A 27,326-nucleotide genomic window follows, 5' to 3' on the forward strand; every position below is an offset into this window, starting at 1 on the left:
CATCTGCATTGGATTTAGCTGTTTTTCAAAACCAAGATCTCCCAAATCAGAGAACAGCTTCCATTAGAAGAACAGCTTTTATTTGATGATACCATAGATGTATCAATTCCAGTTGATAGTTTTTTTTGTCCGTTTGATGAGATTGAACGTCTAGAAACTAAATGATTATTTATAAAGTATGTCAAATCTTTCTGCTGTTAGGACAGTTGTCTGCCATATTTGATGAAGCAAGCTTCTCCCCAGTTTTTGTCTATTCAAACAGATTGGTAAAATTTCCACCTAGATAGGGGTAATTTTCCTATTTTAGGAGGAGTTTTGGGCCCGAGGCGAGTGCCTACTAGGCCTGTGCCTTAATCCAGCTCTGTTCACAAAAGAAGATGGAACTTAGGAAGGTTGGACAAACCTCAGGATTAATCTAGTAAAAAATATATTTATTGTTCTGGTATATATATAAACAAAATAAAATCACTATATAAAATCCAGTATAAGATAATACACAATAAGATAATATCAATACTTGAAAATGGACATTTCACATTAAATATAAAGTCAATGCTCAACACTCGACATGGCACCGTGTTTCGGCATATAACGTGCCTGCTTCAGGAGTCTGGAAATGAGTGATAGGTGTCAAATGGTAATGTCGGGTGAAAAAAGCAAAAAGAGTCTTTAAAAAGGCTGTGCATACATGAAACTGATGCACTATATAATCACCGAAGGTGTCAGAAATGCAAAAAAGTATTCCAAATGTGTGAAATATGGTGTGGGTGCTCATTCACGCCATATTTCACGCATTGACTTTATATTTAGTGTGAAATGTCCATTTTCAAGTATTGAAATTATATTATCTTATTATCTTTTATGTTTATTTTGTTTATATATATACTAGAACAATAAATATATTTTTTACTAGATTAATCCTAAGGTTTGTCCAGCCTTCCTGAGTTTCCACTTCTTTCATGTACTGTTATTTTCTCCATGGGATATTTTTGTTTGGTTACCTGTTGGTTTTTTAATTCAGCTCTGCCCAGGTGGTGAGGGCTCATTAAATTCAAGGGAGGGCTTTTGGTGCAGTTTTCTCCACCCTAGTGAAAGTGGGGAGGGCTGGAGCTTGTGCTGGCATTTTTAGGTACTGATTTTTAATAAAATAATGATAGAATTTGAAACTAAGTATGTTGAAATATTGAGATGATTATTTTTATTTACCTTATTTATAAATCATTGAAGTAACACAAATAACATACCACAGTACATCATTCTATAAAAGTTGCAAAAAAATTGCAAACACAAAGCTGGGCGTGTACCCAATTAGCAAGTGCAATTTAATTGAATAACAAGTCAAATTAGAATTGATAATTGAGATTTTAACAAGTAATCCTTGGTGCTAATTGGATTTAATTAAAATTTATGTGTGGGTCCAAAAAGGGAGTGCAGCCATGGATGGGTCATGGATGGATCAGGAGCGTTCCTTTAATGTACACATGTAGCTATAAAATAAAGGAGATCAGTGCCTAATTTAGACATGGAGATTTACACCAAGGTTTTGTTGATGTAAATGGTCATGCTTAAATATGGTCACTGTTCCTGGCACGAAGCACTATTCTATAAACAGCACCTAACTTTAAGCACCATTTATAGAATAGCTCTAGGCGCTATTTTTTGGGCGCCAGTTTTTTAGAAATTAGTCCCATATGTCTATATCATAAGTACATAAGTATTGCCATACTGGGAAAAACCAAAGGTCCATCGAGCCCAGCATCCTGTTTCCAACAGTGGCCAATCCAGGTCATAAATACCTGGCAAGATCCCAACTTGAACTAATACATTCTGGCAACTATACTTGTAAGGTAGATTTTTAGACAAAAATTCATTTTTATACATTTCTCTTATGTAAACCCATTTATCCTAATATCGTAACAGTCTGGTCAGTCCATCAGCTGCAGATTGTTTCTGCTCTGCAGCTGACAGTATCAGTACTCAATCCCACTCCTGATGTTAAACCCTTCTCACCATTCTTCCTTATCTCAAACCAATCAATGTAAGCATTCAGGGGTCCTTTTACTAAGCCACAGCAAAAGTGGCCTGCAGTTGTGTGGGCGCACGCGCCGGGCCAGTTTTTGCCGCATCTGGGGAAAAAGGGCTTTTTTTCAATGGGCCGGGAAATAGGCCTGTGGTAAAATTGAAATCAGCACGAGCCTATTTACAGCCTGAGACCTTAATGCCACCCATTGATCTAGAAGTAAGGGCTCACATGCTACATGCATGGTGACCAATGCTGGAAACAGCGTGTACGGTAGGAAATTTTAAAAATTGGTTCTGGCAGTATGGGCATGCACCAAATCCAAAATTACCACCGGGGGTGCGCTAGCCTGGTGGTAGTCTCATTTTGATATGCGCATAGAGCCTACCACGCCTTTGTAAAAGGGCCCCTCAGTAACATACTGCTTGCTGTATGTGAAAGCCCTTCCCACATATCTGTGTAAAAGTCCTCCATGCTCTGGGTGATCCTTGCTTCGCATCCAATCTTTAAAACTTCAACAACTTGTGAAGCTCATTCTTCCACTGGGTGACTGAGGGGGAATTACCCAACTTCCAGTTTAACAAAATAGTCATCCTTCCCAATAAGAAGGCTTCCTTCAGGAACAGCCAGTCCCCCCTTCTTCAGTTCTGCATTGGTGATATACCATCAAATAATTGCATCTCAAGGGAAATCTGACAGCCCAATATGTTAATTAAATAATATAGCACATTTTTTCAAAAGCCGTGAATATGAACACAGCTCCAAAACATGTGCCCCAATGTGGCTTTGCCTGCTTCACATTTCAAACACTCTACGTTTTGCAATACAAGCCAAATATGCTCTCTGAGGGGAAATAAACACTCTTAACAAAAATTTATATTGTTGCTCATGAAGAAGAGCAGATCTGGACAGGGATTTGATATTTTTCATCAGTTGACAAAGTGTCTCTCCAGTCAGTGTCCCCAATCTATCTAAATCTTGTACCCATTTTACAGCCACCAAATCACTATTCCTCTTGCATACATTCCCACATTTCTTCATTTGGAATGGAATGTCCCAAGGAGCTAACATAATGACAAACCTGCATATAAGGACATCAGACCCTTGCATCCACAATGCCATCCTCCAACAATGAATTAAAGGTTTTACATTTACCTTCCTCATCGATTAAATCTAATACCTTCCCAAGTTTTTTTAAATCTCTCCAACATTTTAGAACTCAACCCAGACAAGCCTAGTTGGAAGTCCAAATTCCAAACTAATGGTAACAGTTGGGTCCACTATCAACAATTTGCAAAGTCATGCCCACCCTTTTTGCATAGTGTAGATTAACCCAAATTTATGGCTATCTGAGGTGTAATGGGACTGTACGCACATGCAGAACACACAGCAGATCCAATGGACACACTGATTGTTGTTCTGAGGCTATGGGTGTATAATTGGTATTAATTGGCACTTACGCACATAACTACCCTTAATTGGTATTGTATAAGAAGTATGTTGAAATTCTAGCGTGCACAATTCCAAGGGAAGTGTGGACCTGGGAGGGGCATGGGCAGATCAGGGGCATGTTAGAGAGTAGCACAGGCAGGTTCCACAATAATAGTATTTATATGCCTAACTGCCTAGAGTTAGGCGCAAGCATTTACACCAACCATTTGGCTGTCGTAAGTGCTTGGCTTAAACTTAGATGCATAAATGCGGACTTATGCTTAGTGTGCATCATCCCGGTGTGGACTTTTGGTGATCTATTGATAATTACCCCGTAGATGTCTCATTATACAAGCTACATTGCAAATCAGGTAGAGCCAACCCTCCCACTGCATAGATTAATTACGCCAAAGGTACCTTAGGTTTGAGCCAATGGTGCCATAAAAATCTATGCAATGCTTTATTGAGCCGTAATAGGTCCCGACCCTTCAGAAATAAAGGGCTGTCTATAGAATATACAGTCATTTGGGAAACAGGACCATTTTGTCTAAAGTTACACAGCCCTGTGAACTTAAAGGCAGTGCTGTCTTCAACTGTAAAAGATGTATCAATTTGGTCAGCAATGAGTCTATAATAATTTTATAGATCTCCTGCATATCTGATGAGAGATGAACCCCCAAGTACTTAATTATAAGGAACTCCTACTTCAATGTAGATCAATTATTTTTATTTATATTTAGTATACATTTACATTTGTAGATTTAGTTATTATATATTGATGTGTTTTTTGATATGCCATTGTTATGTATTCAATGATTTATTGATATTGGATATCATTTAAAAGACTTGTGCAGCTTTTACACATGTAAACAGCAGACTTCATAGGTGTAAATGAACAACGTGTATAAACGGCTATTTTAGAAAGCCTCTGTTCACACATGTAGATCCTCAGCACGCACAATTTCCAAGGGTGCATATTATGGGTGGGCTGGAAAAATATGTGTATATTTCTGATTTTGTAATGGCAATACATGCACTTTAAAATATTAGGCATCGGGATTTCCACCTGCCTCAAGATGTCGGCTAACTGCTCCTTTGGACCTGGGGTTTGAACTAGTGACTAAAGGGGCAATTGTATTGTACTGATCTCGGTGATGTTCAAAACCACTTTAAACATTTAAAAAGAAAGAGTATTTTTTACTTGGTTCCTTTATTGGCTGTTCTTGGACATTCTGCTTTATAAAATTTGGCACCTACACATGTAGGTTGTGAAATTGGCACTTATAGGTTCAAAATCCTGAGTGATGCTACTCCTTTCTTTGAACATGGCTGTTCAAGAGCTGGATGTAGGAGTAAAATCCAGGCTTCCCGACTGATAGTGTAAAGTACTGACCATTGGCTTTCTTTAGTCTCTTAATGCCTGATCATTTTTCTCCAGTTCTGTTTCAAATAAGTTAATTCTAGATGGGAGAGGGGTATCCCAAATTTGTTTCCTACATTCTGTATATAAGAAGAATCCATATAACTGTTCTGCTGTTTTTATAGTTGAATGTTAAAAATGTGAGAAAATGTCATGCCCCAACAGATGCATGCAATTTCACTGGTTCTTATACATAAGTTGTGCCCTCAGGAATGACAGCAATTCCCCTCCAAATGTAACAAACAAACAAACAAACAAACAAACAAATAAACAAACCTAGACTGTAAATCATTGCATAACCAAGAATGGGTGAACTCAGAAGTTGGGAAGTTATGGAAATACAATTCCTGACCAACTACTGACAAAATACTACCTACAGGAGGGAAAAGAATCTATAAAATGACACAAGATCCTTTAATTTTCACATGAACCTCTGTACTTGGTTTTAGATTTGCTCCAAGGACCATCTTATGGAGCACAAGTGAACTAGAATTGATCGCTAGCACAGTATCCCCATATCACATCTCCTTGATTTCAGTAAAGAACATTAAATGAAATAATTACACCACCATTACTAGGGATGGGGCTCATAAACCATTTGAGACCCAAGACTACTGTTAGAACAATGAGGAAGAAGAAGAGAAGAATGGCCATGGCAAACCCTGAGCAGAGCTAAAGAGATCTAATGCCAACTTTAAAAAAAAAAGTATTATTGTACATGAACATGGATACTGCTTACAATCAAAGGCTGCCTTTTTTCAATCAGCATCTATTTTGAAAATGAGTCCTCTCTATCTTACAAATGTTTTTTTTTAGATGCTATTGTGAGTGTGACAGTGGGAATTTGGCTTCTTATGTCATTTGGGGCCCTTACAGGAAATAGATTTCATGTTTCCAACAATAAATCATTAATGTTGACCTAATTTGGATAGGAGAGACTTCCTCAGGCATGTTGCCCCTCTAAAATGGCTTTGATGCTTAAATTCAGAGACTGTGGCCTACTAGACAAGTTTTTGGAGGACTAAGGTCTGGAACTAGCAAACATCCTACATGAGCTGAGGACCCATGGTTAGATGAAGAAGAGAGTTCTACTTACTGCACTTCCCATTTAATTAAAAACTAAATTTAAAGCATTATCCTTCACTTAGGCTGGATTGATTAGAAAACTGGCATCTTTGTAAGCCATGATACTGAATACTAGACCAACAAATCAGCTGTTGTAGTGAATAAGCATGCGATACTACACAGATCTTTTAGAAAACTGAAAGCAACTTTCCACCAAACATGTGAAGGACAGCAGACAGAAAGTTACCTTTGCAGACAGGACAGTACTGAAGTTATTTTTCTGGCCAGTTACAGTAGGACAGGCTGAGGACTGGTTTCCCCTCAACCCAGCATGGAAAAATGGAACCGACTGCTAATCTTATGTCATGTCCCCTACCTCAACGCAAGTGGCGTCCTCGGGCTGCGCAGGGTCCCATCGACACGCACACTTGACTGGCACAGCCCTGAGCCATGTCTGTGTAGTTTTTCTCTGGCTGCAGGCTCCTTGATTGCTTTGCTTCCATGCACCTGGCTCTGCTCTCTCTCTCTGCCTGGTTTCCAGGCTCCTTGATTGCTTTGCTTCCACCCACCTGGGTCTGCTCTTCCTCTGCCTGGCTTCCCTTGCTTCTCTTCTATTGGTCTTCCGGTTCCTCCTTCCCCTGCTCTTGTTCTATGGCTGTGCCCCTTCTCTCTGCTGATGTCAGATGCCAGCACTGTATCAGCTGAGCTCTTCCTAGACTCCTTGCTTCAGCTTCTACTTTGGTAGGTGTTACTTGCTCAGTAGTGTGCTTCTCTTCTACTTTGTTCTTCGTTGCTGACTCTGCCTGTACCTGGATTACTCTCGAGTCTGCTGCCTGCCTACTGACTCTGCCTGTACCTGGATTACTCTCGTGTCTGCTGCCTGCCTACTGACTCTGCCTGTACCTGGATTACTCTCGTGTCTGCTGCCTGCCTACTGACCTTGCCTGTACCTGGATTACTCTCATGTCTGCTGCCTGCCTACTGACTCTGTCTGTACCTGGATTACTCTTTTGCCTGCTGCCTGTCTGGCCGTCACGTTCATCACCCCGCTTCCTGTTCCATCTCGTAAGCCCTGCAGGCCACCCGCACCTAGGGGCTCAACCTCTGGGGAATGGCGGTCAGCGCAGGTGAAACCCAGGGTTGTCCGGCTGCCAAGCAGAACCTGATCCGAGTACTGGGCTCGGCAGCGCTCTACTTGGTACAAGAACTCACAGGTCTGACACCTTAGACAAAGGACAAATTCGGAAAGGTGGCTGGAAAATAATCACGGTTACCTGAAAAGCAAGCCCTGACCTCAAGTTTTGTTATTACTCAAAGGGTAGGAGCAGCAGACATGCAGAGTGGAGGAGTAGCCTAATGGTTAGTACAGTGGACTGAGAACTTGGGGAACTTGTTTGATTGCCACTTCAGCTCCTTGTGACCCTGGACAAGTCACTTAACCTTCCACTGCCCCAGGTACAAACACTTAGGGCCCTGTTTACTAAGTTGCACTAACTGTGTAGATGCCCATAAGATTCCTATGGGTTTCTACACGGTTAGCTTACGCTAAAAATGCTAGCGCACTTTAATAAATAAAGCCCTTAGATTGTGAGCTCACTAGGGACAGAGAAAGTGCCTGCATATAATATATGTAAATTGCTTTGGATGTACACAGCTAGCAGAAAGGAGAATTTTGAATTCATTTTCTCTTTACTTCATATCATGCCTATGCAATTAAAGGGGCTAAGGAAGGGGAAATGACTATGGGGTGGTCTCATGAAGAGGATGGATGAGGTGGCTAAAATATGCTGGGGTTTTTTCCATTTGCCACCAAGATTTCTATCATGAAACCAAGTGAAAACCAAGAGAGGAGTGGGAGCAACTGCAGGTCTCCGAGCTTTAAGGCTCTCTTAATAATGCATGAGATACTACTACTACTACTACTACTATTATTAAACAATTTCTATAGCGCTACTAGACTTACGCAGCGCTGTACAAATCAACATGAAAAAGACAGTCCCTGCTCAACAGAGCTTACAATCTAAATTGGACAGACGAACAGACAGCTACGGGTGGGGAAACTGCAGTGGTAGGGGTGATAAGTGAGGGTGTTGAGTAAGAGAGTCATGGTTAGGAGTCGAAAGCAGTAGCAAAGAGGTGGGCTTTAAGCCTAGACTTGAAGACAGCCAGAGACTGAGCCTGACGTACTGGCTCAGGGAGTCTATTCCAGGCATAGGGAGCAGCGAGATAGAAGGAACGGAGCCGGGAGTTAGCAGTGGGGGAGAAGGGGGACGACAGGAGACATTTACCCAGCGAACGGAGTTCACGGGGAGGAGTGTAGGGAGAGATGAGAGCGGAAAGATACAGGGCGGCAACAAGCGTCAGGTCATCTGAAACTGCTTCTCCTGGTTTGCATTTACTACTACTACTACTACTGTTTGTCTGTAAGAAAGGCAGGACTGACGAAGTAAAACCAAGACTAGCTCAGCTTGCCTCTTATGACTTGGAGTTTGTGGTGGCCTTAGATTGTAATTTGCACACTACGGCAAGCATAAAGTCATCTATAAATGGAGGCTGTTGCTAATGTCTCAGATACATGTTGAAACACATGCAAGACAGGTCTAAATGCCTCTTTATACACTTCTACCCCACCCAGGGTCAGCTCAAGGGTATCTGCCATCCTAGACCAGTGACCTTCATTATTTTTCAAGTAGGGACCATACTGGCAAAGACTTCAATGTAAGAGTCAGGAACAGTGCTGGATAAAGTGAATGGTACCCAGAGTCCTGGGTGTTAAGGGCAGAGTGTGCCCTCTTCAATGATGTAGCCAGTCCAGCTGCTCAGGTGCACTCAGAGCAATATGTGTAAATAAAATTTAAGTTTGATTCTTCAGACTCTCTCAGTCCATTTTGTCTCTCCCAATCCACACTTTCCCCCAACCCTATCCCAATCATTCTCAGCTCCCACCAGCCTTGCCTCCCAGTCAGCTGCCATCATCCTTTTCATAATTCCTCCAAGCTGGGTCTCCTGGCTTGTTAATGCTCTCTGTCCTTTCCTAGAGTCTTGACTGCCTCTGGGACAGCTGCTCTGTTTTCTTCCAGCATCATCTAGCTCTTGGGATTATTCACTGTTCGCAGAGTCTTGCAAGAATAGCATTGGAGTTTGTATACTGTATAACTCAGACTCACTGAGAGCTGCACAATCGGAAGGAAAACAGAGCAGCTGTTCTGGAGACAGTGCCAGCAGAAAGTCTCTGGACAAGATGGGGGAAGTATGTATTACTGAGGGAATAGAGTTAGGGAGCCATGCTTATGGTCAATGGGAGGCGCCACTGCAGTCCCTACTTCCTGCAGTGCCAGGATAAAATTCCGGCACAAATCAAGGTATAAGGTGGTGGTGGTGGGGGGGGGGGGGGGGGGGTGTCAGTTAGGAGAGCCTGCAATGGCAAGAAATGTATCAGCAAACGATCTTGTTTGCTTAAGAGATATTAGGTGCATCCTGCCAGCACTAAATCATGGAGGCACTAACATTTGTCCCAGCTTGTACTACTACAGATGTGGTTGTTTTGCTCCATGATCAGAGAGGTCCATCTGCGCAAGGGAGCCACAAGCACATGCCTTGAAACCTCAATGAACCAACTGCAAGCCACATGGAGACTAGCCTAAGTGTGTTGAAGATAAAGTGGTGGCTGCTTGAATTCTCAGGGAACTCTTACCAAGCTTACTTACAGCTTGGCACCAAGTCAAGGTGGCAACAGGAAAACAAGGGACTTGTAGCTTTTCAGCTCTATGTGATCTTAGGAACCTGTCTTAATAGGTCACAAAAACACAGCTGTACAAGACAATGAAAAACCACAGTCTCACTTCTCCCCGCCCCTGACAAGTGGAAGGAACATTTGCAAGACTGTGGGATGTCTGTCTTTGTCTGTTCACAGGGACATTTCTCAACAGATGAATAGCAAATAGCCTGGTCTGACACCCAGTGAATGTCAAGGAGGGGTGGGGGTGGGGTGCAAAGCCAGACAGGACATGAGCCAGCCACTACCAAGAGGTATACTTTTATTTCCCAGGCTAGTTCAATGCATGGTATGAATACATACATTGCATTAATTAACACAGATGTCTGTCTATTTCTTTGAATTTGGATTTTAGATGTGAAGCTTCCTCCCTCCAAACTTGAGCTCAAAGCAGGTTACATGCCCTCTCCCCTGACAGCTTACGTGTAAAGAGTCATAAGAGGTCATGGATTTGATATACTGCTTTTCTGAGCTGCAACCAAAGTGGTTTACATATATTATAAGCAGGTGTTTTCTCTGCCCCTGGTGGTTCACTATCTAAGTTTTATACCTGGGGCAATGGAGGGTTAAGTGACTTGCAGAGGGAATTAAACCCAGTTCACCAGGTTGTCAGCCCACTGCATAAACCATTAGGCTACTCCTCACTCCAAGCTTATAATTTCAGGGCTAGATTTACTAAAAGCACTATCATAGATCCCATTGCATAAAATGGGACCTGTAATTGTATGTTGGACTTCTAGCTAAGGCCTTTAGGAAACTCTAGATTATATAGAATATGATAAATTGCTTGATGGGCGGAGTAGAAGCCCTGAATAAACTTGGAAACTTGGTAACTATTGGTACTATTGGCAAGTTGGTGCCCATTCTGCCCTGTGAAAGCTTCATTGGTTACTGGTGAAGGAACATACCGTGTTTAAAATGACAGCTTTGACATTCAAAGGTTTACGTCAGGGCTAGTACAAGAGTACTGAGTGCTCTAGGAAGTGAACTTTCTACCATGCCTCCCCCACCCCACCCACAACTTGAAAAATAATATTGAACTCTCCACTACAATACTGTGCCCTAGACGATTTGTTCTGTCTGACATGGTGCCACATCAACTGAAACAAACATTTTATCCTAATAGATTTTTTTTTTACAACAGGATATTTAAAAACATAGCGACATATTAAAAAAAGACATTCAAAGTAATGTTCAGAGTATAAAAATATACCCCTTGATATTCAAAGCATTTAACCGGCCAGAATTTTCAGCCCTGCTTTAGCGGTTATATTTGGCGTGAATACATGGGATATCTATGGTCGGTTTGAAAATAACCGGCTAAGTCTGAATATCGACTTAACCGGTTATGTTGAAACTGGCCAAAAATAAACTGGATATTCCTAATGCCAGTCACTGGAAACAGCCTGGGTTTAGCTCTGACCACGGAGTTGGCCTGGTTAACTCCCGCAGTCTGAATATCGACTCCATAGTGTATATTTTATTTACATACACTGCTGTAGTGCCAACCAAATCAACTACTGAAACTTCCTGATCTGAACATGTATACCCTGGTGGAAAGGAGAAACAGGGGTGACATGATACAGATGTTCAAATATTTGAACGGTATTAATCCGCAAACGAACTTTTTCCGGAGACGGGAGGGCGGTGGGACTGGGGGACATGGGGTGAAACTGAGGTGGGGCAGACTGGGGAGGGGTGTCAGGAGGTGTTTTTTCGCAGAGAGAGTGGTGGATGCTTGGGGTGCCCTCCCACGGGAGGTGGGGACGGTGGTGGAGTTCGGGGGTGCGTGGGGTGAACATGGGAGAGTCTTGCGGGAGGAGTGGATCCTCGGGGGCTTTGCAGGGATTGGGTGATAGTGCTGGTGGTTGGGAGGCGGGGCTTATGCTGAGCGGATTTCTGCGGTCTGTGCCCTGAGGGTGGTAGATGCTGGTCAGGTATACTTATGGGGTGGCGCATGTGGGTTTGTCTTGTTGGGCAGACTGGATGGACCTTGCAGGTCTTTTTCTGCCGTCACCTACTATGTTATGTTACTATGAAAAAACACACTCAGAAAATACACAGCAAACCTTGCCATATCAAAACAACGCTAACTGCCAGCACTCGGAGTGCAACATCCTTACCTAGTAAATATTTCTATAGCCACTGATATTCAGCTGGTGGGCCGTGTCCAGGCACTGGCAATGAATATTGGGGGATAATTTTGGACCGGCAGGCTGCCAGAGCTTTTGCGAGCCCCAGCTGAATACTGGGGCAGGACCCACATAAAAAAAACTCTTTTTCCCCTCTTCCTGCCCCCCTTCCTGGCACCCCCCTGATGTGTGCCCCCCCCCCCATCAATAGTCCCCTCCCAAGTGGCCTGCAACAGCCTCTCTGCAGGTGGTAATCCCATCCCCATCTCCAGTCAGGAAAGGATCCCCCCAGTTCAACCTGACCTCCCTGGTGGTCCAGTAGGGCATCGAGGGCAGGAGCAAACGCCCTCGTTCCTGCTCCTAGTAGCAGCTTCTTCAAGATGGTTGCCATGATCTCTCGCAGCAGCCTTGCAGTACTGCCAGAGTTGGAGGGTGGGGGTAGGATGCCACCTGGGGGGGGGGGCTCTTGCAAGGTCCATCCCGAGGAGGCTGTTGTTGGGGGGTCACACATTGGGGAGGGGTGCTAGAAGGAGGGCGAGAAGGGGGGAAAACTATTTTTTAAATGTGGATTCCAGCCTGATATTCGGGTGAATTTAGGACAGATTTTGAGCAGTCCTAAATTCACCCGCTTAACTTATGCGGGCCTCAGCTGAATATTGCCAGTGCCCCCATATGCCTCAGCTTCTCCCCTGCACCGCCCCCTGGCCCACCCCTAACCAACCCAGATTTCTGCCTGCTTAAATCACTGAGCATTGGCCGCTTGCTACCCAATTAGCGTGGAAGTAGTGCGACAGCTCTTACCACCTTCTAAATAGGTGGCGGTAAGGGCTCCTGCAGTAAAAAACCCACGTGCTGACAATAGTGCTGGCCAGTTTTTAGCACAGCTTGGTAAAAGGATACCTAGGTGTCAATTTATAAAACTTCCCTTAATATATTCACGCAGGTAACTTCCCTTTCTGGGCACCCTGTTATGAAAGTACCCTTCATGGGTACACTTAAAAATGCACCTAGTGTATACCTGTTTTATAAAAAAGACATAGGTACCTATGTGCTTTTATAAAATAGGCTTCTACAATAAGCACAAATTTATGCTTATTCCATGGCAGATGTAAATGTGTGCAAGTAGTCTTGCATCTACATATATTTCATAGCACTGGGTGACCCTGGTAGCACTTTAGAAATGTTAAGTAGTAGTAGTAGTAGTGATATGCTCGTACAGCACAACTCTGCCCTGCCCCACCCCTCCTCCCATAAACACTAATGCGCACTTTGCATAACAGGAGACACTATGTTGCATGTGTCTGCTTTTTACATTTTATGCTTGCATCCCCCTGCACAATTTTATGAGTCATTTTACAATTCTTAATATTTTATATACATGGAAAATGCTTTATGAAATAATCCTCCATATACACACATCATTTATGACTTCAGCACTCCTTATAAAACTTTTCCATCCTTTTGTTTTTCGGGTTGCCACTATACAGAGTGACAGGTACAACCCTCAAAACAAAGGTGGGTGGGTGTGGGGGGCACAGTTACAACCATAAAAACAAAGGGTCAGGGGTGTAACTTGCATGGAGCGTCAGGTAGAAAGGGGCAGGGATGTAACCTGGATGAAGTGTCAGGTAGAACCACAGACACAGGGGCAGGGGTGTAATCTGGATGAAGTGTCAGGTAGAACCATAGAAACAAAGGGGCAGGGGTGTAATCTGGATGAAGTGTCAGGTAGAACCATAGAAACAAAGGGGCAGGGTGAAACTTCCATTGAGCATCAGGTAGAACCATAGAAACAAAGGGACAGGGATGTAACCTGGATGAAGTGTCAGGTAGAACCACAGAAACACAGGGGCAGGGGTGTAATCTGGATGAAGTGTCAGGTAGAACCATAGAAACAAAGGGGCAGGGGTGTAATCTGGATGAAGTGTCAGGTAGAACCATAGAAACAAAGGGGCAGGGTGAAACTTCCATTGAGCATCAGGTAGAACCATAGAAACAAAGGGACAGGGATGTAACCTGGATGAAGTGTCAGGTAGAACCACAGAAACACAGGGGCAGGGGTGTAATCTGGATGAAGTGTCAGGTAGAACCATAGAAACAAAGGGGCAGGGTGTAACTTCCATTGAGCGTCAGGTAGAACCATAGAAACAAAGGGGCAGGGATGTAACCTGGACGAAGTGTTAGGTAGAACCATAGAAACAAAGGGGCAGGGTGTAACCTGGATGGAGTATCAGGTAGAACCATAGAAACAAAGGGGTGGGGTGTAACCTGCATGAAGCGTCAGATAGAACCATAGAAATCATGGGGCAGGGTGTAACCTGCATGGAACGGCAGGTACAATCCTAAAAACAAAGGAGCGGGTAACCTGCATGGAGTGACAGATGCAACCCTGAAAACAAAGGGAGGGCGCTGTAAGCTGCATAGAGTGGCAGGAACAACCCTAAACAAAGGCTCAGAGGGAGTAACCTGCATGGAGCAATTCTTGCCACCTTACTGGGAAAGAAAATGGGCCATGCTGGTCTTAACATAGGCAACCGTGACACCCTGTCCCAGCCCCTTAGTACTCTGAACAAAAGTTAATAAAGAACAACATATTCAGTTTGTATTAGGTGGGAACAACTTCCCACCTAATACAAAGTGAATGTGTTGGTCTGTATTAGAAGACATAACACAAACAATCAAAACAGGATACCTGAGCCACCATGTAAGCTGTTCAAAGCTAATTAAAGCACCCAGTCTGCCGCTATAAGCAAGACTGACAATTGCTCTATATGTGGTAAACAGGATGCTCCCGCCACGCAGCAAGGTGTGTCCAACCCAGGTGGAGTGAAACCCATCTGCACCAAACCGTAACTTGATGAATTAGCGCTCATCCAATCACTCAGGCTTGTATTCCCGCTCTCCAAGCTGCGACATACGTAATCTAATAGAAACAATAAGTATAGCAAGGGGGTGGGTGGGAGGGAAAGCTGCTTCCGTTTGCATCCTCAGGGAAGGAGGAAGTGTGCAGCACTCTGTTGTGGCTTTAAGCCCACTGCTCCGGCCCCTCCTTCCTGCCTATCGCAGCTTGCCTTCCTCCTCAGCCGAGGCGTGTTATGGGTGGCTCCGAGCACTGTGGCCCTCCGCCTTATTTTTTATCTGAATGTCTGTCCATTGTTGAGATTGTGCTCTTGACTCATCACCCTTGTCATTCCCACCCCCTGGTTTGCTTGGTCTTTATCTGCCATCATCTACTATATTATTGTCCCCTCACTCTCAAGGATACTCTAACACCATTGTTGCCTGATTTTAGTGCTTCAGCTATTAGAGAAATTGAAAGCATATATAGATTAAAAGGGGTAAATCTGAGACTAGATCTACCCATCACTTTACACTCATGCTTTAATACTAGCTTGCTTTTTTGTGATCAGGTTTGATGCAAATCATTTTGTGATAAAAGTATATATACAATGAAACGAGTTACTACAGCACTGAGTGACTCATTTTTAAGTGCTATTTGTTAAGAAAAATTGAAAGTCAGTGGTTTGAAAACTACTAAAAATAACCACTTGACTCGTTGAGCTCCTGTTCTCCTCACCGTTATGCAAATGATATGCTCCGACTTCCTCTGGCACAAGCTGCACCCTGCCTGAGACCATCTAAAAACTACTGCCCCTTCTACTATATGAAAAATCTTCCATGGGAGAACCCTGCAGCAATGAAGAGCCAAAGCTGTTCCATCTTTGTCATAAATACCTAATCCTACAGCTGGATCACTGCAGACCACGCATTCGATAGATCACTAATCTTTTCTTTTGTTAAACTATTTATTTTTGAAATGACAGTTTGTGGTTCTCCTTTTGGCTCCCAGTACAATCAGAGTTCATCTGCATTGAGCAGTGGTGCCAGAGCTTTCAGGTGCAAATATGGAAGGTGCTAGAGGGATTTTTCCCCGTTTTAAATCTTCCCCATCCCCAGTGATGGTGTTGAGTTAAGGGCCATGCACCAGGGCTTCCTCTAGAACCCAATACTCATAGCTCCTAACTCTAGCCACTAATGTTGCCATGGAATAATAAGTAGGGGTCTCTCTGCAGTATTTCCAACCCTGAGGGGACAGAAAAGTGGACTGGGAACTGAAGCCAGGTCTTAGTGCTTATTACTCAGCTCATCACTGACCTTGTGCATTTCTTAGCACTACAATCTACTGCATGCATGCATCACTGTTATCATGCAGGAGAAATGGACATTAGTAACCTGATATTACATCTATTGATTTATCAAGATATGTTCTAGTGAAATTTCCTGAGTGTAATCTACTTTGGGCCATAATGGTAGTTGGCGGACTATAAATGACACATTACTCTACATTATATTACTGAGGTGCTTTTTTTACTGAAGTGCAGTAAGGTTTTGTACTTACTATGTATTATCTGCAAAACTGGTGCACAGCAAGTGCAGAGCCTGTGCAAGAAATGCAGGGGGTGTGCCCAGGATTTGCCCTGCATTTATTGCTCATGGCAGACACATACCGCATGGCACCGTGTTACCTGCAGTGCGAGATAGTGTAGGTGCCTTCACTGTTTCAGCAGAAATAAATAAATATAAGCAACAGAGATCTGCTGCAGTGGTGCTCCCCACTACATACTCCCTCCCACTAGGGGAGTAGCCAGACTCCCAAATTTGGGTGGGCTTGAGCCCAAAATGGGAGGGCATGACAACCTCGCCCCCCTACATTTCTTTCTCCCCCCAGGCAATCTGGGGGGGGGGGGTCACTTAACTGTACTCCCCCCCCCTGGTACCTTTAAATTCTTTAGGTCTTTGTCAGCAGCGAATAGCAACTCATTCCTCTTGCTTGCACTGGTTCTAAGCCTTCCCTCTGATGCAACTTCCTGGTCCCACAAACAGGAAGTTGCATCAGAAGGAAGGCGCAGGGCCAGTGTGAGTAGGGAGGATGTGTTGCTGCTTGCTGCCAGTGAAGAACTAAAGGATTTAAAGGTAAAAGGGAGGGGGGTCAAGGGAGTAGAGTTAAGTGACCCCACCATGATCTCCTAGAGGAAGAGATGCCGGAAATCTTCAGTTGGCAGGGCTTGGGGATCCCTGCCAGCCACATCACTGCTGTACCACTGCTGTGTGGGCCTGAGTTCAAAGTGGTTGGGCACAGGGGGCCCACCCATTGTTATGCCACTGCCTCCTACATCTGATTCCCCTTCATGATCCCCCCCATCCAGTACCCCTAGACATCCTAATCCCCTGACATAGCTCTGATCACAACCCCAAATCCCCTGACTGTCCTAATCACAACCCTCACCCCCCCAACATCTGTGATCACAATCCTTTGCTTCCCCAACACATCTGAATCCCAGCATTCTAATAAACCCCTCTCTGAGCTCAAGAACCATCCACATGTGACAGTGGAAACTCTCCTCCCACCCCCAGGCCTCCCAATATCCTCAGGATTTACCCAGAGGTGATCAGTGGTGGTCTACTGGGCTGGGCTGGGAGCAGTCACCTTCTACTCCTGCTCATCTGGTACCAGGAAGCAAAATGGCTGCCATGACCCCTAGTGGTAGTTTCACAGTTTTGCTGCTAGGGATTATCCTTTCATATAAGAAGGATGCCCTCTAATGGTAGTACCATGAGACTATGGCTAGGGGTCATGATGGCCATTTTGTTTCTTGGAGCTGGACAGGGCAGGAGTGGAGGTAGCCACTCCCAATCCATCCCACTAGACCACCATCAGCCAATTCCAGGTAAGTCCTGGGGGTGTTGGATGGGTCAGGTGGGGGGGGGGGAGGGTTTACAATGTCACATGTGAGTGGGTCTTGGAATTTGAGAGGGGCTTATCAGAATGATGGGATCCAGGGGTGTTGAAGAGACAAAGGGTTGTAATCAGGGATGTCGGGGTGCTTCAGGGTTGTGATGAGTGGTGTTTTAGAGGAGTAGGATGTCGGGGGGAAGGCAAGGGGGGGCTTAAACCTCTACCATGTGATCTGTGACTGCAGTACTGGATTACTGGTAGCACAGCTGCACTTAGGACCGCCTCTTGAGGAGGTGGGAGGTGCAGCAGTACTGAACAGCATGATAGCTGTCACAGTTGGCCACACCTCCAACCCACCCATGTCACACCCAGCTCCTGCCCCTACTTGCTTTGGACCCAGAATAAACTCACATGTTCAAGAACAATCAGGGCATGTTTGCATTTGAGAGGACATTTGAATATATTTTGGGGCACCATGACATTTTTCCTTGAATAGGAAAGTACCTACTGTACATAGATTATGGTGCCCCAGATAAGCTAATTAGCCTGATCACCTGGACAAATGGAAAGCTCTGAGAAGGGGGTTATGAAGTAAGGACATTGGAAATGGCCAATGGTAACATGACAAGATGTCTGAGTAAACCTCACTCCCCCTGACTTCCACATCAGCAAATGCCCTAGGACCCATGGAACATGGATGGAGCTCCCATTGGGGTCCATTATGTGAACTGTTACAAAAGACTTAAGAAGCAATGGCTAGGAGGTTAGGTGAAAGTTTTATTGACTGACCTCTGTATCCAGGACAAGCTGACTATGCATCGAAGCCTGTCCCAATGCAGGAAGCCCAGGCTGGGCCTTATCTCAGAGAGAGAAAAGTCCTTGGTGAGATTTTTACTGTTGACTTAAGTGAACAGAGTAAACATGTCTGAGAAACTTTTGTCTCTCATAGCACTTAGGGATAGGACTGCAATTTAAGCTTCGCAAAAGACAATCATGTGTTGTTGCTCAGGTCCGTTTCCTTTTCTCCTCCAAAATTCATATAGTTACATAACATAGTAAATGACGGCAGAGAAAGACCTGTATGGTCCATTTAGTCTGTCCAACAAGATAAACTCATTTTACATGGTATGCAATACTTTATATGTACACCCGAGTTTGATTTGTCCTTGTCACTCCTGTATTATTAATTCTGGCAATTTAATTCCTCTAATGTTGATGCCTGAATAAAGATCTTAATTATTCCTGAATGAGTTTTTGCTTACCATCACCTTTTGATGACATCATAGACTTGAGGAGGGGTTAAAGCATACATTCATATACATTTCCTGTAACATTCTAGTATAGAAACTTCTGCTAAATTATTCAAATATGTTTACTACTACTTTAAAAAATGCATTTTCCTATAACTCTTCCTTGAAATAGCATGATTTATGCAAAAATAAATTCAGTTAGCTTTCTTCTCATCTCCTCAGAACCAGCGCAATTGGGCTGTGGGACTGGGGAGTTTGTGGACTCAGAGTCCAGAAACTTCTATGCTGATTCCTGGTCCAAAAGGGGGAACCCACGCATATTCTAGTTCTCTCAGTGCAAACATTCTCTCACTGCCACCTCGATTTGGCCATGGCTCCTACCTCTTTTAATGCTTATCAAATCAACTGCACATCAAAAGAAGAATTCAGGAAGTACCCTGGGAATATGAATCCTAAATTTAGAACTCCAATACCTCACCCCAACCCTCTTCATCTACATACACTCTAATTTCTCCCTTGTAATATAACAAGGTAAACAAATTTACATTACCCAGATTTCACCAGACATTCATGGATCTTCTGTACATCTTTCAGGTGTATTGATCGCAAAGGTTCCCTGTCCTAGAAAAAGACAGAAGTATCACTACCAACTTATTCAAGACTAGTCGGCCCCTCAGAGTGCAGCCCATTTGTCCATGGTTAGATGGTTGGCCAATCTTTTAGTCTGGATAAACTGTTGGTCTGTATAAGATCCAGTGTCTGTATGCAACCACATTTACCTGCTCACATTTGAAGTAACTGATTGAATGGGCATCTAACACAAAGTACCGTCGCTTCCAGCTCTTCCTCTGGAATAGAGGAAAACATGAAAGGTTTCAGATATTGCACTGGATTGCTGGTATTGCCAGGGCTAGTTCAAGGGACTGTTATGCTCTGAGCCAACTTTTGTACTGGTGCCACCTCCGCCACATCAGCATCCCTTCACCTGTGATCTAGCATCTCTCCCTCCATTCCTTTCCCCTGCCTGCAATCTGGTATTTTCCCTCCCTCTCAAGTTGCCCCTCCCCTGCTGGTAAGAAAGGGCACCAAAATCCCAGTCTGACGTCTCTCCCTCCCCCACCCATGGTCAGGCATCCCCCTCAAACCACTTCCATTCTACCTTCAAACTCCTAGTCCCAGGCTGAAGAAATCCCTGTACTGTGTGCCTCCCTGCCAGAAACAGGAAGCTGCATCAGAGGGGATGAGCTGTAGCAGAGGGAAGGTTCTGGACGCACCGGCGCACCCTCTAGGAGTTTGAAGGTAGACAAAGGGAGTGGGGTTGAGAGAGAAGGGGAATGCCAGACTGCAGACAGAAGGTGGGGAGGAGAAGGACAGGGTGAGGGAGAGATGCCAGACTGGGATTTGATGCCCTTTATCACCGGTGCCCTAATCCAGAGCCTCACCTGGTTCATAGGTTGAGCTGTCCCTGAGTATTGCAAGTGTCAAAGCAAATAAGCCACAGGAAAACATGAAGTGTCAGTATCCGAATACAGCTGGCCACAGAGTTTAAATATCAGGGGAAAGAGTTCACTCTGCCATAACTGAGCAGAGTCCTATGCTGTAACCTGAAGACAATGGCCACACCCCAAATAGCAGTGGAGTGGGGAAGTGGCCTAATGGTCCCTGAAGCAGGCTTTGATCCTGATGTCCTGGATTAAATTCCCACTGCAGCTCCTTGTGACCCTGGGCAAGTCATTTAACCTTCCATTACCTCAGGTACAAAAACAGAGATTGTGAACCCTCTAGGGACAGAGAAAATACCTACTTATACTGTGTGATTGTTCTCTACCTTGAACTTGATGGTTCAGCAGATTACAAATGCCAGAATTAAATTAAATTAAAGCAGGCCTTGAGTCAATAGCACTTACCACATTACCCTGCTTTACACAGTAGCCACTCTTGAGGATAGGTGACCCGGTCATGGGAACATGACTCTGGGAGCGCCTCAGGGCAAGGTGAGGACTAGGATAACGTCCTTCATGACTCTCGCCTCCATTCTAACAGAGGAAAATGCAGAAAAGGGTAACAAGAAATTACAGAAGGATATTTTGTGACATTACAGAAAGGCTATGCAATTTTCAATCACTTCCTCCCTATATTTTGAGAAAATAAACAAGAAACAGGTCTCAGCTTTTACAGGGCAAATAGAGCTGAACTGGGGACTGCTTTAGGTCAGCCTTCAGTGTATCATGGGGATATCGTGTTTTTGAACATGAGAATTTAATGCCACATGGGGTGTTATTTTCAGATTCTATCCTGTTTTTTCTTCTATGGTTAGTAATTTTCAGATTTCTTCAAGTTCAGTGGCAACACTGGTCTGCATAAATGTTAGAAAATGGCTAAGAAGGAGAGAGCAAAGAAAAGTCAGGGTAAAAGGTAAACTTATCTGCTTGATCTGAAATTGTATTTTTAATTTATCATTCTAAAACCATATGCATTTCAACCGGCTCTGCAGCAATGAAGAGCAGAAAACTCATAGGATGTAGAGGTGAATCGGCCTAAGATTCAGAGGATAATTTTATAACAAGATGCCATGAATAAGCACCTACACAGATGCTATTTAATGAAGAAGAGTAGGAACCCACTTTTCTTTCTAGTGTAATTTGCCTGAGGTAGAAATAGAGAAGGAACACGGACCAGCCGATAAATCGTTGAGCCAGAGGTTGATTGCAGCAAAATTTTATTGAGTACCCAGATACATATGAACTCAACACGGACCTTGTTTTGGCAAAACATGTTGTCTGCTTCAGGAGTCAAGTATCTGTTGTTATATGTTTACAGTCAACTTTAATTGAACAGGTGAATGAAAAGATATACTTTTAATTTCCAACCTGAAAAGAACACAGTATTCGCACTTAGGCAGGCAATATTTTTTGCTGTAACATGGTCCGTGTTGAGTCCATATGTATCTGAGTACTCAATAAATTTTGCTGCAATCAACCTCTGACTCGATGATTTATTGGCTGGTTTGCGTCCCTTCCCTACTTCTACCTCCTCTGGTTTCACCGTAGGGAATTTTCCTTGTTTGTGTGGTGTAGTATAATCTGCCTAACATATGCCTACATTACAGGTGAAGGCATATATCCATCTGCTCTAGAACTGGCGTAAATGTCCATGTTTATATTTTGCAAATTTGTCACTGTGAGGTACATGGGGGAGCCTTAAAATCGTGTATAATGGGAATTAAAATAATTTCTCCTAGCATGTCTCTATGGGAGTTGCAATATAAGTTTATAATGTGGCTGTTTCTCTCTCCAAGGTGATTGAGCCTTTAAAGCTGCATTGCAGACAGCTGATGCACGTCGGAGCCGACTCTGTGGGTGCTGTGGGTGCTTGAGCACCCCCAATATTGAGAAAATTCCTTGTATGTGTCCAGGGAGGGGTCATTTCCATTGGGCTTAGCACCCCCAATAATTTTGAAAAGGCGGCTCCTAGTGTCATCAAACAGGTGCAACTTTGATTCACATGTTTTGGTTCTGTCCCATCATAATGCAATTTTTCTCACATCTGGACCACAGTGACTAAAATGTGGAATCAGACTTTTAGGATGGAACCCAGAGTTTTATTTCATTCCTTTACGGTATCCCTCCCAGTCTCTCCTGGCATGAAGGGATTTTTGAAGCAAACAGTGCTAATGTCTAAAAAAAAATCCATTCTGACCAACAGACTGCAGAAAGATGCACCCCATATATCACAGTGGAAATCATATATGATATGTATTTTAACGATGGAGAGAACAGAGATTCTTGATTTCATTTCAGCCAAGGGAGTTCACTTTCAGTGGATATGGGAGCCCTTTTGGGCCACTTTGACGCCAATGGCACACGGCAGAGTGTTGAACTTGAAGCCTTAAAGTACCTCGCTAGCATTTTATATATAGATTTCCCATGGGGGGGGGGGGGGGGGGGGGGGGAATGTTGGTGTATTGTACTGTGGGTTGCTGTTTTATGTTTTATATTAATGGTTCATAAGCTTACTGCTGGTTGATGTCTGCTATAATGTTGTTCATTAATGGGGCACAATGTTCCTATATTGTATGCCTTAACTGTAGCCATTTTTTCTCTTCCAACAAAAATGATTTCAACATATTTTGCAAATTTGCAACAAATTAGAGTACATTATAATCTACCCCTGCACTTGTGTACTCTGCCCACGTTCCGTCCAAACTCAACTTATGCACACGCTCACTGTCACAGTACACACCATGATGTGAACACGGGTACTTTTATGCTAGTTGGCATTTTATAAAGAGACCATTTACACGGCTCTGTGGCCATGTATGCATGTTAATGACCTAAATACCGCTGGAGGGGTGTGTACTTTACAGCTTAAAGTATGCGTCCTCCTGCTTATAAAAGTAACCTCTGTAAAATCCTGCTGTTTATTACCATAAGGAAAACTTGGAAGCAAACCCGGCTGGCTCAATCCGTCCTCCTTTTTCTGGAGCCATATGGTAACCCTAGCCATGCACAACAGTAACCCTCCAAAGGTGGGATTCAGAAAGGGTTCTACCTTCTAAAAGGGACTGTAGTCAGTGGTATGGGCTAGTACTGTGATGGAGTAAAATGGAATAAAAATGGAGGAAGACTCCTCTGGGGAACTGTGAATGAAGCCTCAGAATGGGAGTAAATCTATAAATAGTCACCTAGATTTAGGTGACAAGAACACATATAAAGGCCAGTATTCTAGTAATTTACGTGTGCATATGGCCACAAACAAGCATAAATGACCATTTTCCAGTTACATGGTATTCTGTAAATACACATTTTGCAGGTAGTGCTCACACAGTAGACTTTGGGCAAAGCATGGCCAAGGCTCGTATTTATTATCATGTATGTGTATTCTTTAACAACCTAGGTGTCGGCATTTACACCAGCTCTATGGCTGCTGTATGTGATCGCCCCTAAAATATAGGTGCTGTTTGACCTGGTAGGCTACTTTGATTTTATTCACAGCTCCCCAGAAGAGTCTTCCTCCATTTTTATGCCATTTTACTCCCTCTATAACCACATCATCACAGTGCCAATCCGTTCCTTTTAGAACGGGCTACTTAATCGCACTTGTGGGGGTCACTGTTGTGCAATGGCTGGTACCTCTAGTTCCCTAAGCTTTAGTAAAATGATCTCTTGATGAGCTGGAAATGATTTAGTCATAAAGTAGTTTAACAGCTGCCTACTTTTCTTTAAAGAAGAGGCTCCAAATATGCGTTTTTGTGGTACCTCTTTATAGAATTACCCTCAGTGCCACAGTCTTAGGGCAGGTCCTGAATGAACCAGAGACCCAAAAAAGCAGGAGGAAGTTACTGGGCCAAAATAAAACATCAAGGAAGGAAAAAAGTTAACAGAAAAATGTGTATGCGAAATTGCAAGACATTTACGAGTGTGCTAAATTTAAGGCTGAGACACTGATCACACATAGCTTTTTGCAGAAGTCTTTGCTTGCATACCTTTTCTCTGGGGAATTATTTTTCCCTTCCAGTAGGTGCAGGAAAGTACATCCTTGGCCAAAATATGCAGTATTTTAAAATTCCACAAGCAAATGAGCTCGTGAGATTTCTGCACTTCATGTTCATTTTTACCTTTTCTCAAAATCTGAAAGGATGGGAGTGAGGAACTGTTGTTTATTGTGCTTTTAATATTTTTAATTGGGGGAATGAATATGGCATTTTTTTTGCTTTGTACTATTGCAACACGCCTGGACCTTTATGATTATGATGTGTAAATATATGTATGGAAATAGATATAAAGATAAATAAAACTTTCTGGGATTCCAAGCAAGTGCTACTTCAGGACTGCCCATACTTTCACTTTTCATGCTGCAACAAGGGAAAAAAATAAAATTACCTAGGTCAATCCGTGCAGCTAGGAGAGAAGACCAGGTGCTGGGGCTCTAAGCAGAAAGGAGAAACCAGAGGCCGAAGTACAGGAAAAGAGCAGGAAAAGGAAGGCAGCAGAAGAGATACAAGCAAGGGGAACAACTCCTAGGGTGAATTAGAAAAACAGAATAGGAAGAAAGAATCAGGAAAAAAACAACTCCTGCTCAGTCTTCAAGTGTCCTCACTTTGACTTCTGAAATATTCTCCTAAAGAGGTTGGAAATAAATGACCTTCTAATGAAAAAGAGCCACTTCTTTTTTTCAGATGCTGACTGCTGTAAATCATGATGGGCCATGTACTTGAATGTTCTGACTTCCAGAAGTGACACTCAACCCAGCTGCTGGTGGCGGGAAGCTCGCCATTATGCGGTTAGTGGTGATATCCAGCTGCTGATTGGGGACGTTAACAGTTTTCTTTAAGGCCAGATACATAGCAGGTTTAAAGTAAACAGACAGTCATCCCTGCAATCACTTCTCATAGACATTTCAGTGGCACTAATGGATAGTGCCATTGGACATATGTATTAAGTTAAGCACTAGGTGCTTAACTTTAAACAGGGGTCACCCCAACTGATGATCAAGCCCATTCTTTCTAGAACTCATGATCAATATTATTTATTTTATTTATTAGGATTTATTTACCGCCTTTTTGAATGAATTCACTCAAGGCGGTGTACAGTAAGAATAGATCAAACATGAGCAATAGGCAATTAGAGCAGTAAAAATATTCGAACGACGATACAAAGTATGGCATGGTATACTACTTGCAATGACAACACAATATGTACTAGAACATTATAATTGGTAGTGAAGGGTAAGGCAAAGTTGGAACATATAGATGAGTAAGAAAGTAGGAAGAATTAGAAAGTAAGGTGATTAATTTGAAGAAAGTATTTATTAGGATTTACGCCTTTTTGAAGGAATTCACTCAAGGCGGTGTACATTAAGAATAAATCAAACATGAGCAATAAACAATTACAGCAGTAAAAATATTCAAATAACAATACAAAATATGGCATAGTATACTACTTACAACATCAACACAATACGTAATAGAACATTTTAATTGTCAGTGTAAGGTATTAGCAAAGATGGAACATATAGGGGTCCTTTTACCAAGCTGTGGGAAAAAGGGCCCTGCGCTAGCGGCAGGGGCCATTTTCCCCATGCACCAGGGTCCTTTTTACCTCAGCAGGTAAAAAAGCCCCCAGCACACATGGCTATGCATTATAAGAACTCTTACTGCATGGCCATGCAGCAGGGAGCCCTTACCTCCATCCACTGAAGTGGAGATAAGGGATCCCACGCTAACTCAGCAGTAACCAGGCAGTGCATGGCAATTCCCGATTACCACCGGGTTATCGCCATGCAAACCATTTCTGAGGGTTTTCTTTTTCCTCTGGGAATGGTGCACGCTCAGGGCGGGACTACCACCAGCGACCATGTTGGGTCGGCCGCTACTCTGTAAAAGGGCCCCATGGATAGGTAAGAGGAGTAACATTGGAGGGTAATTTTGTAATTTCATGCATTAATGAAATGTATGCACACACTTTTCTCTGTGTGGGCTCAGCATGTAGTTTCATTTCGAAAATCTGGCAAACTTTCACTTGTAGAATTACCCTAGAAAAACTATATGCTCACATTTACACCTGCTGTTCAGTGCTCGTAATTTTTCCAAAGTAAAATATGCACATATTGAAATTCCAACCCACACAGCAAAGTCAGCTTCAGATGTACACGCATATGCATGTTCACAGAAACAATTTTGTAAAAGCCCACTTCCTGGGAAAAGCACTGTTCTACCTGTGGAAATTACTTTAAAATGTACTCTTCAGACCCAGCTCTTCCTTGATTTCAGTTCAATACCATCCATATTCTTTGCTGCATCACTGTATCACTGATGTACAAATTTTAAGTGCCTATTCTATAATGGCAACTGGTTGCCAAGGTACCATTATAGAATAGTAGTGTAGACCTACATTAATGTACCTAAATTAAGGTATGACCATTTACGCCACATCAATGCCAGATGTACCTACGTGTGCCATGCATTATGTGGAAATTATAGTATTCTATCATTTGCACTGGACATACAAATGCCCCGCCCTTGCTCTGCTCACATGTACGTTCCCTTGCAGTTACACGCTATAGCACTTGTGTACTATTTTACGGAATAGCGCTTAGTGCACTAACATGAAGTGGCACTTACACTTGCAAGGAATGCATAACTGCACATACATAGTTAAAGAATTGCCTTTTCTCTGCTTTTACCTCAAGCTAAAAGGTCAGCGGTCACCAAAGAATGACTAAAACTGGTAATAGTATGGCCAGCAGTCAACGCTTATGAGCTATGATGAAGGTCCTGCTCCTCTTCCTCTTCTGGCAGATGCAGAAGGTTGATGAGCGGGTTCCTGAACACCTGATGCAGGAATCTTTTCTGGACTTACTGGAATTCTTGTACGAACCTCCTGTGTTATGAGTCTGTTATGGAGACTACAGCGTCTGCTCCATCTATTCAAAGACATGACAGTACTATTCCCTTGACTTGGTACCTATCAGGATGCAGGAAGCAGCCCTGATAGG

At 43.3% G+C, this 27,326-nt stretch overlaps 1 protein-coding gene across 4 annotated transcripts in view; it reads right to left on the reverse strand.

The window, feature by feature from the left end:
• The window catches only part of PLEKHA2 (pleckstrin homology domain containing A2), a 142,152-nt gene that overhangs the window by 29,704 nt on the left and 85,122 nt on the right, over positions 1-27,326 (reverse strand). For all 4 annotated transcript variants that reach the window (XM_030201910.1, XM_030201911.1, XM_030201909.1 and 1 more), the window contains exons 7-9: positions 20,738-20,866; positions 19,610-19,678; positions 19,381-19,451 (exon numbers count right to left, since the gene is read on the reverse strand). In XM_030201910.1, the coding sequence (XP_030057770.1) occupies positions 19,381-19,451; positions 19,610-19,678; positions 20,738-20,866 (269 nt within the window). The remainder of the gene's footprint in view (positions 1-19,380; positions 19,452-19,609; positions 19,679-20,737; positions 20,867-27,326) is intronic.

This window comes from Microcaecilia unicolor, chromosome 4 (genome assembly GCF_901765095.1).
Source record: "Microcaecilia unicolor chromosome 4, aMicUni1.1, whole genome shotgun sequence".
NCBI lineage: Eukaryota > Metazoa > Chordata > Amphibia > Gymnophiona > Siphonopidae > Microcaecilia > Microcaecilia unicolor.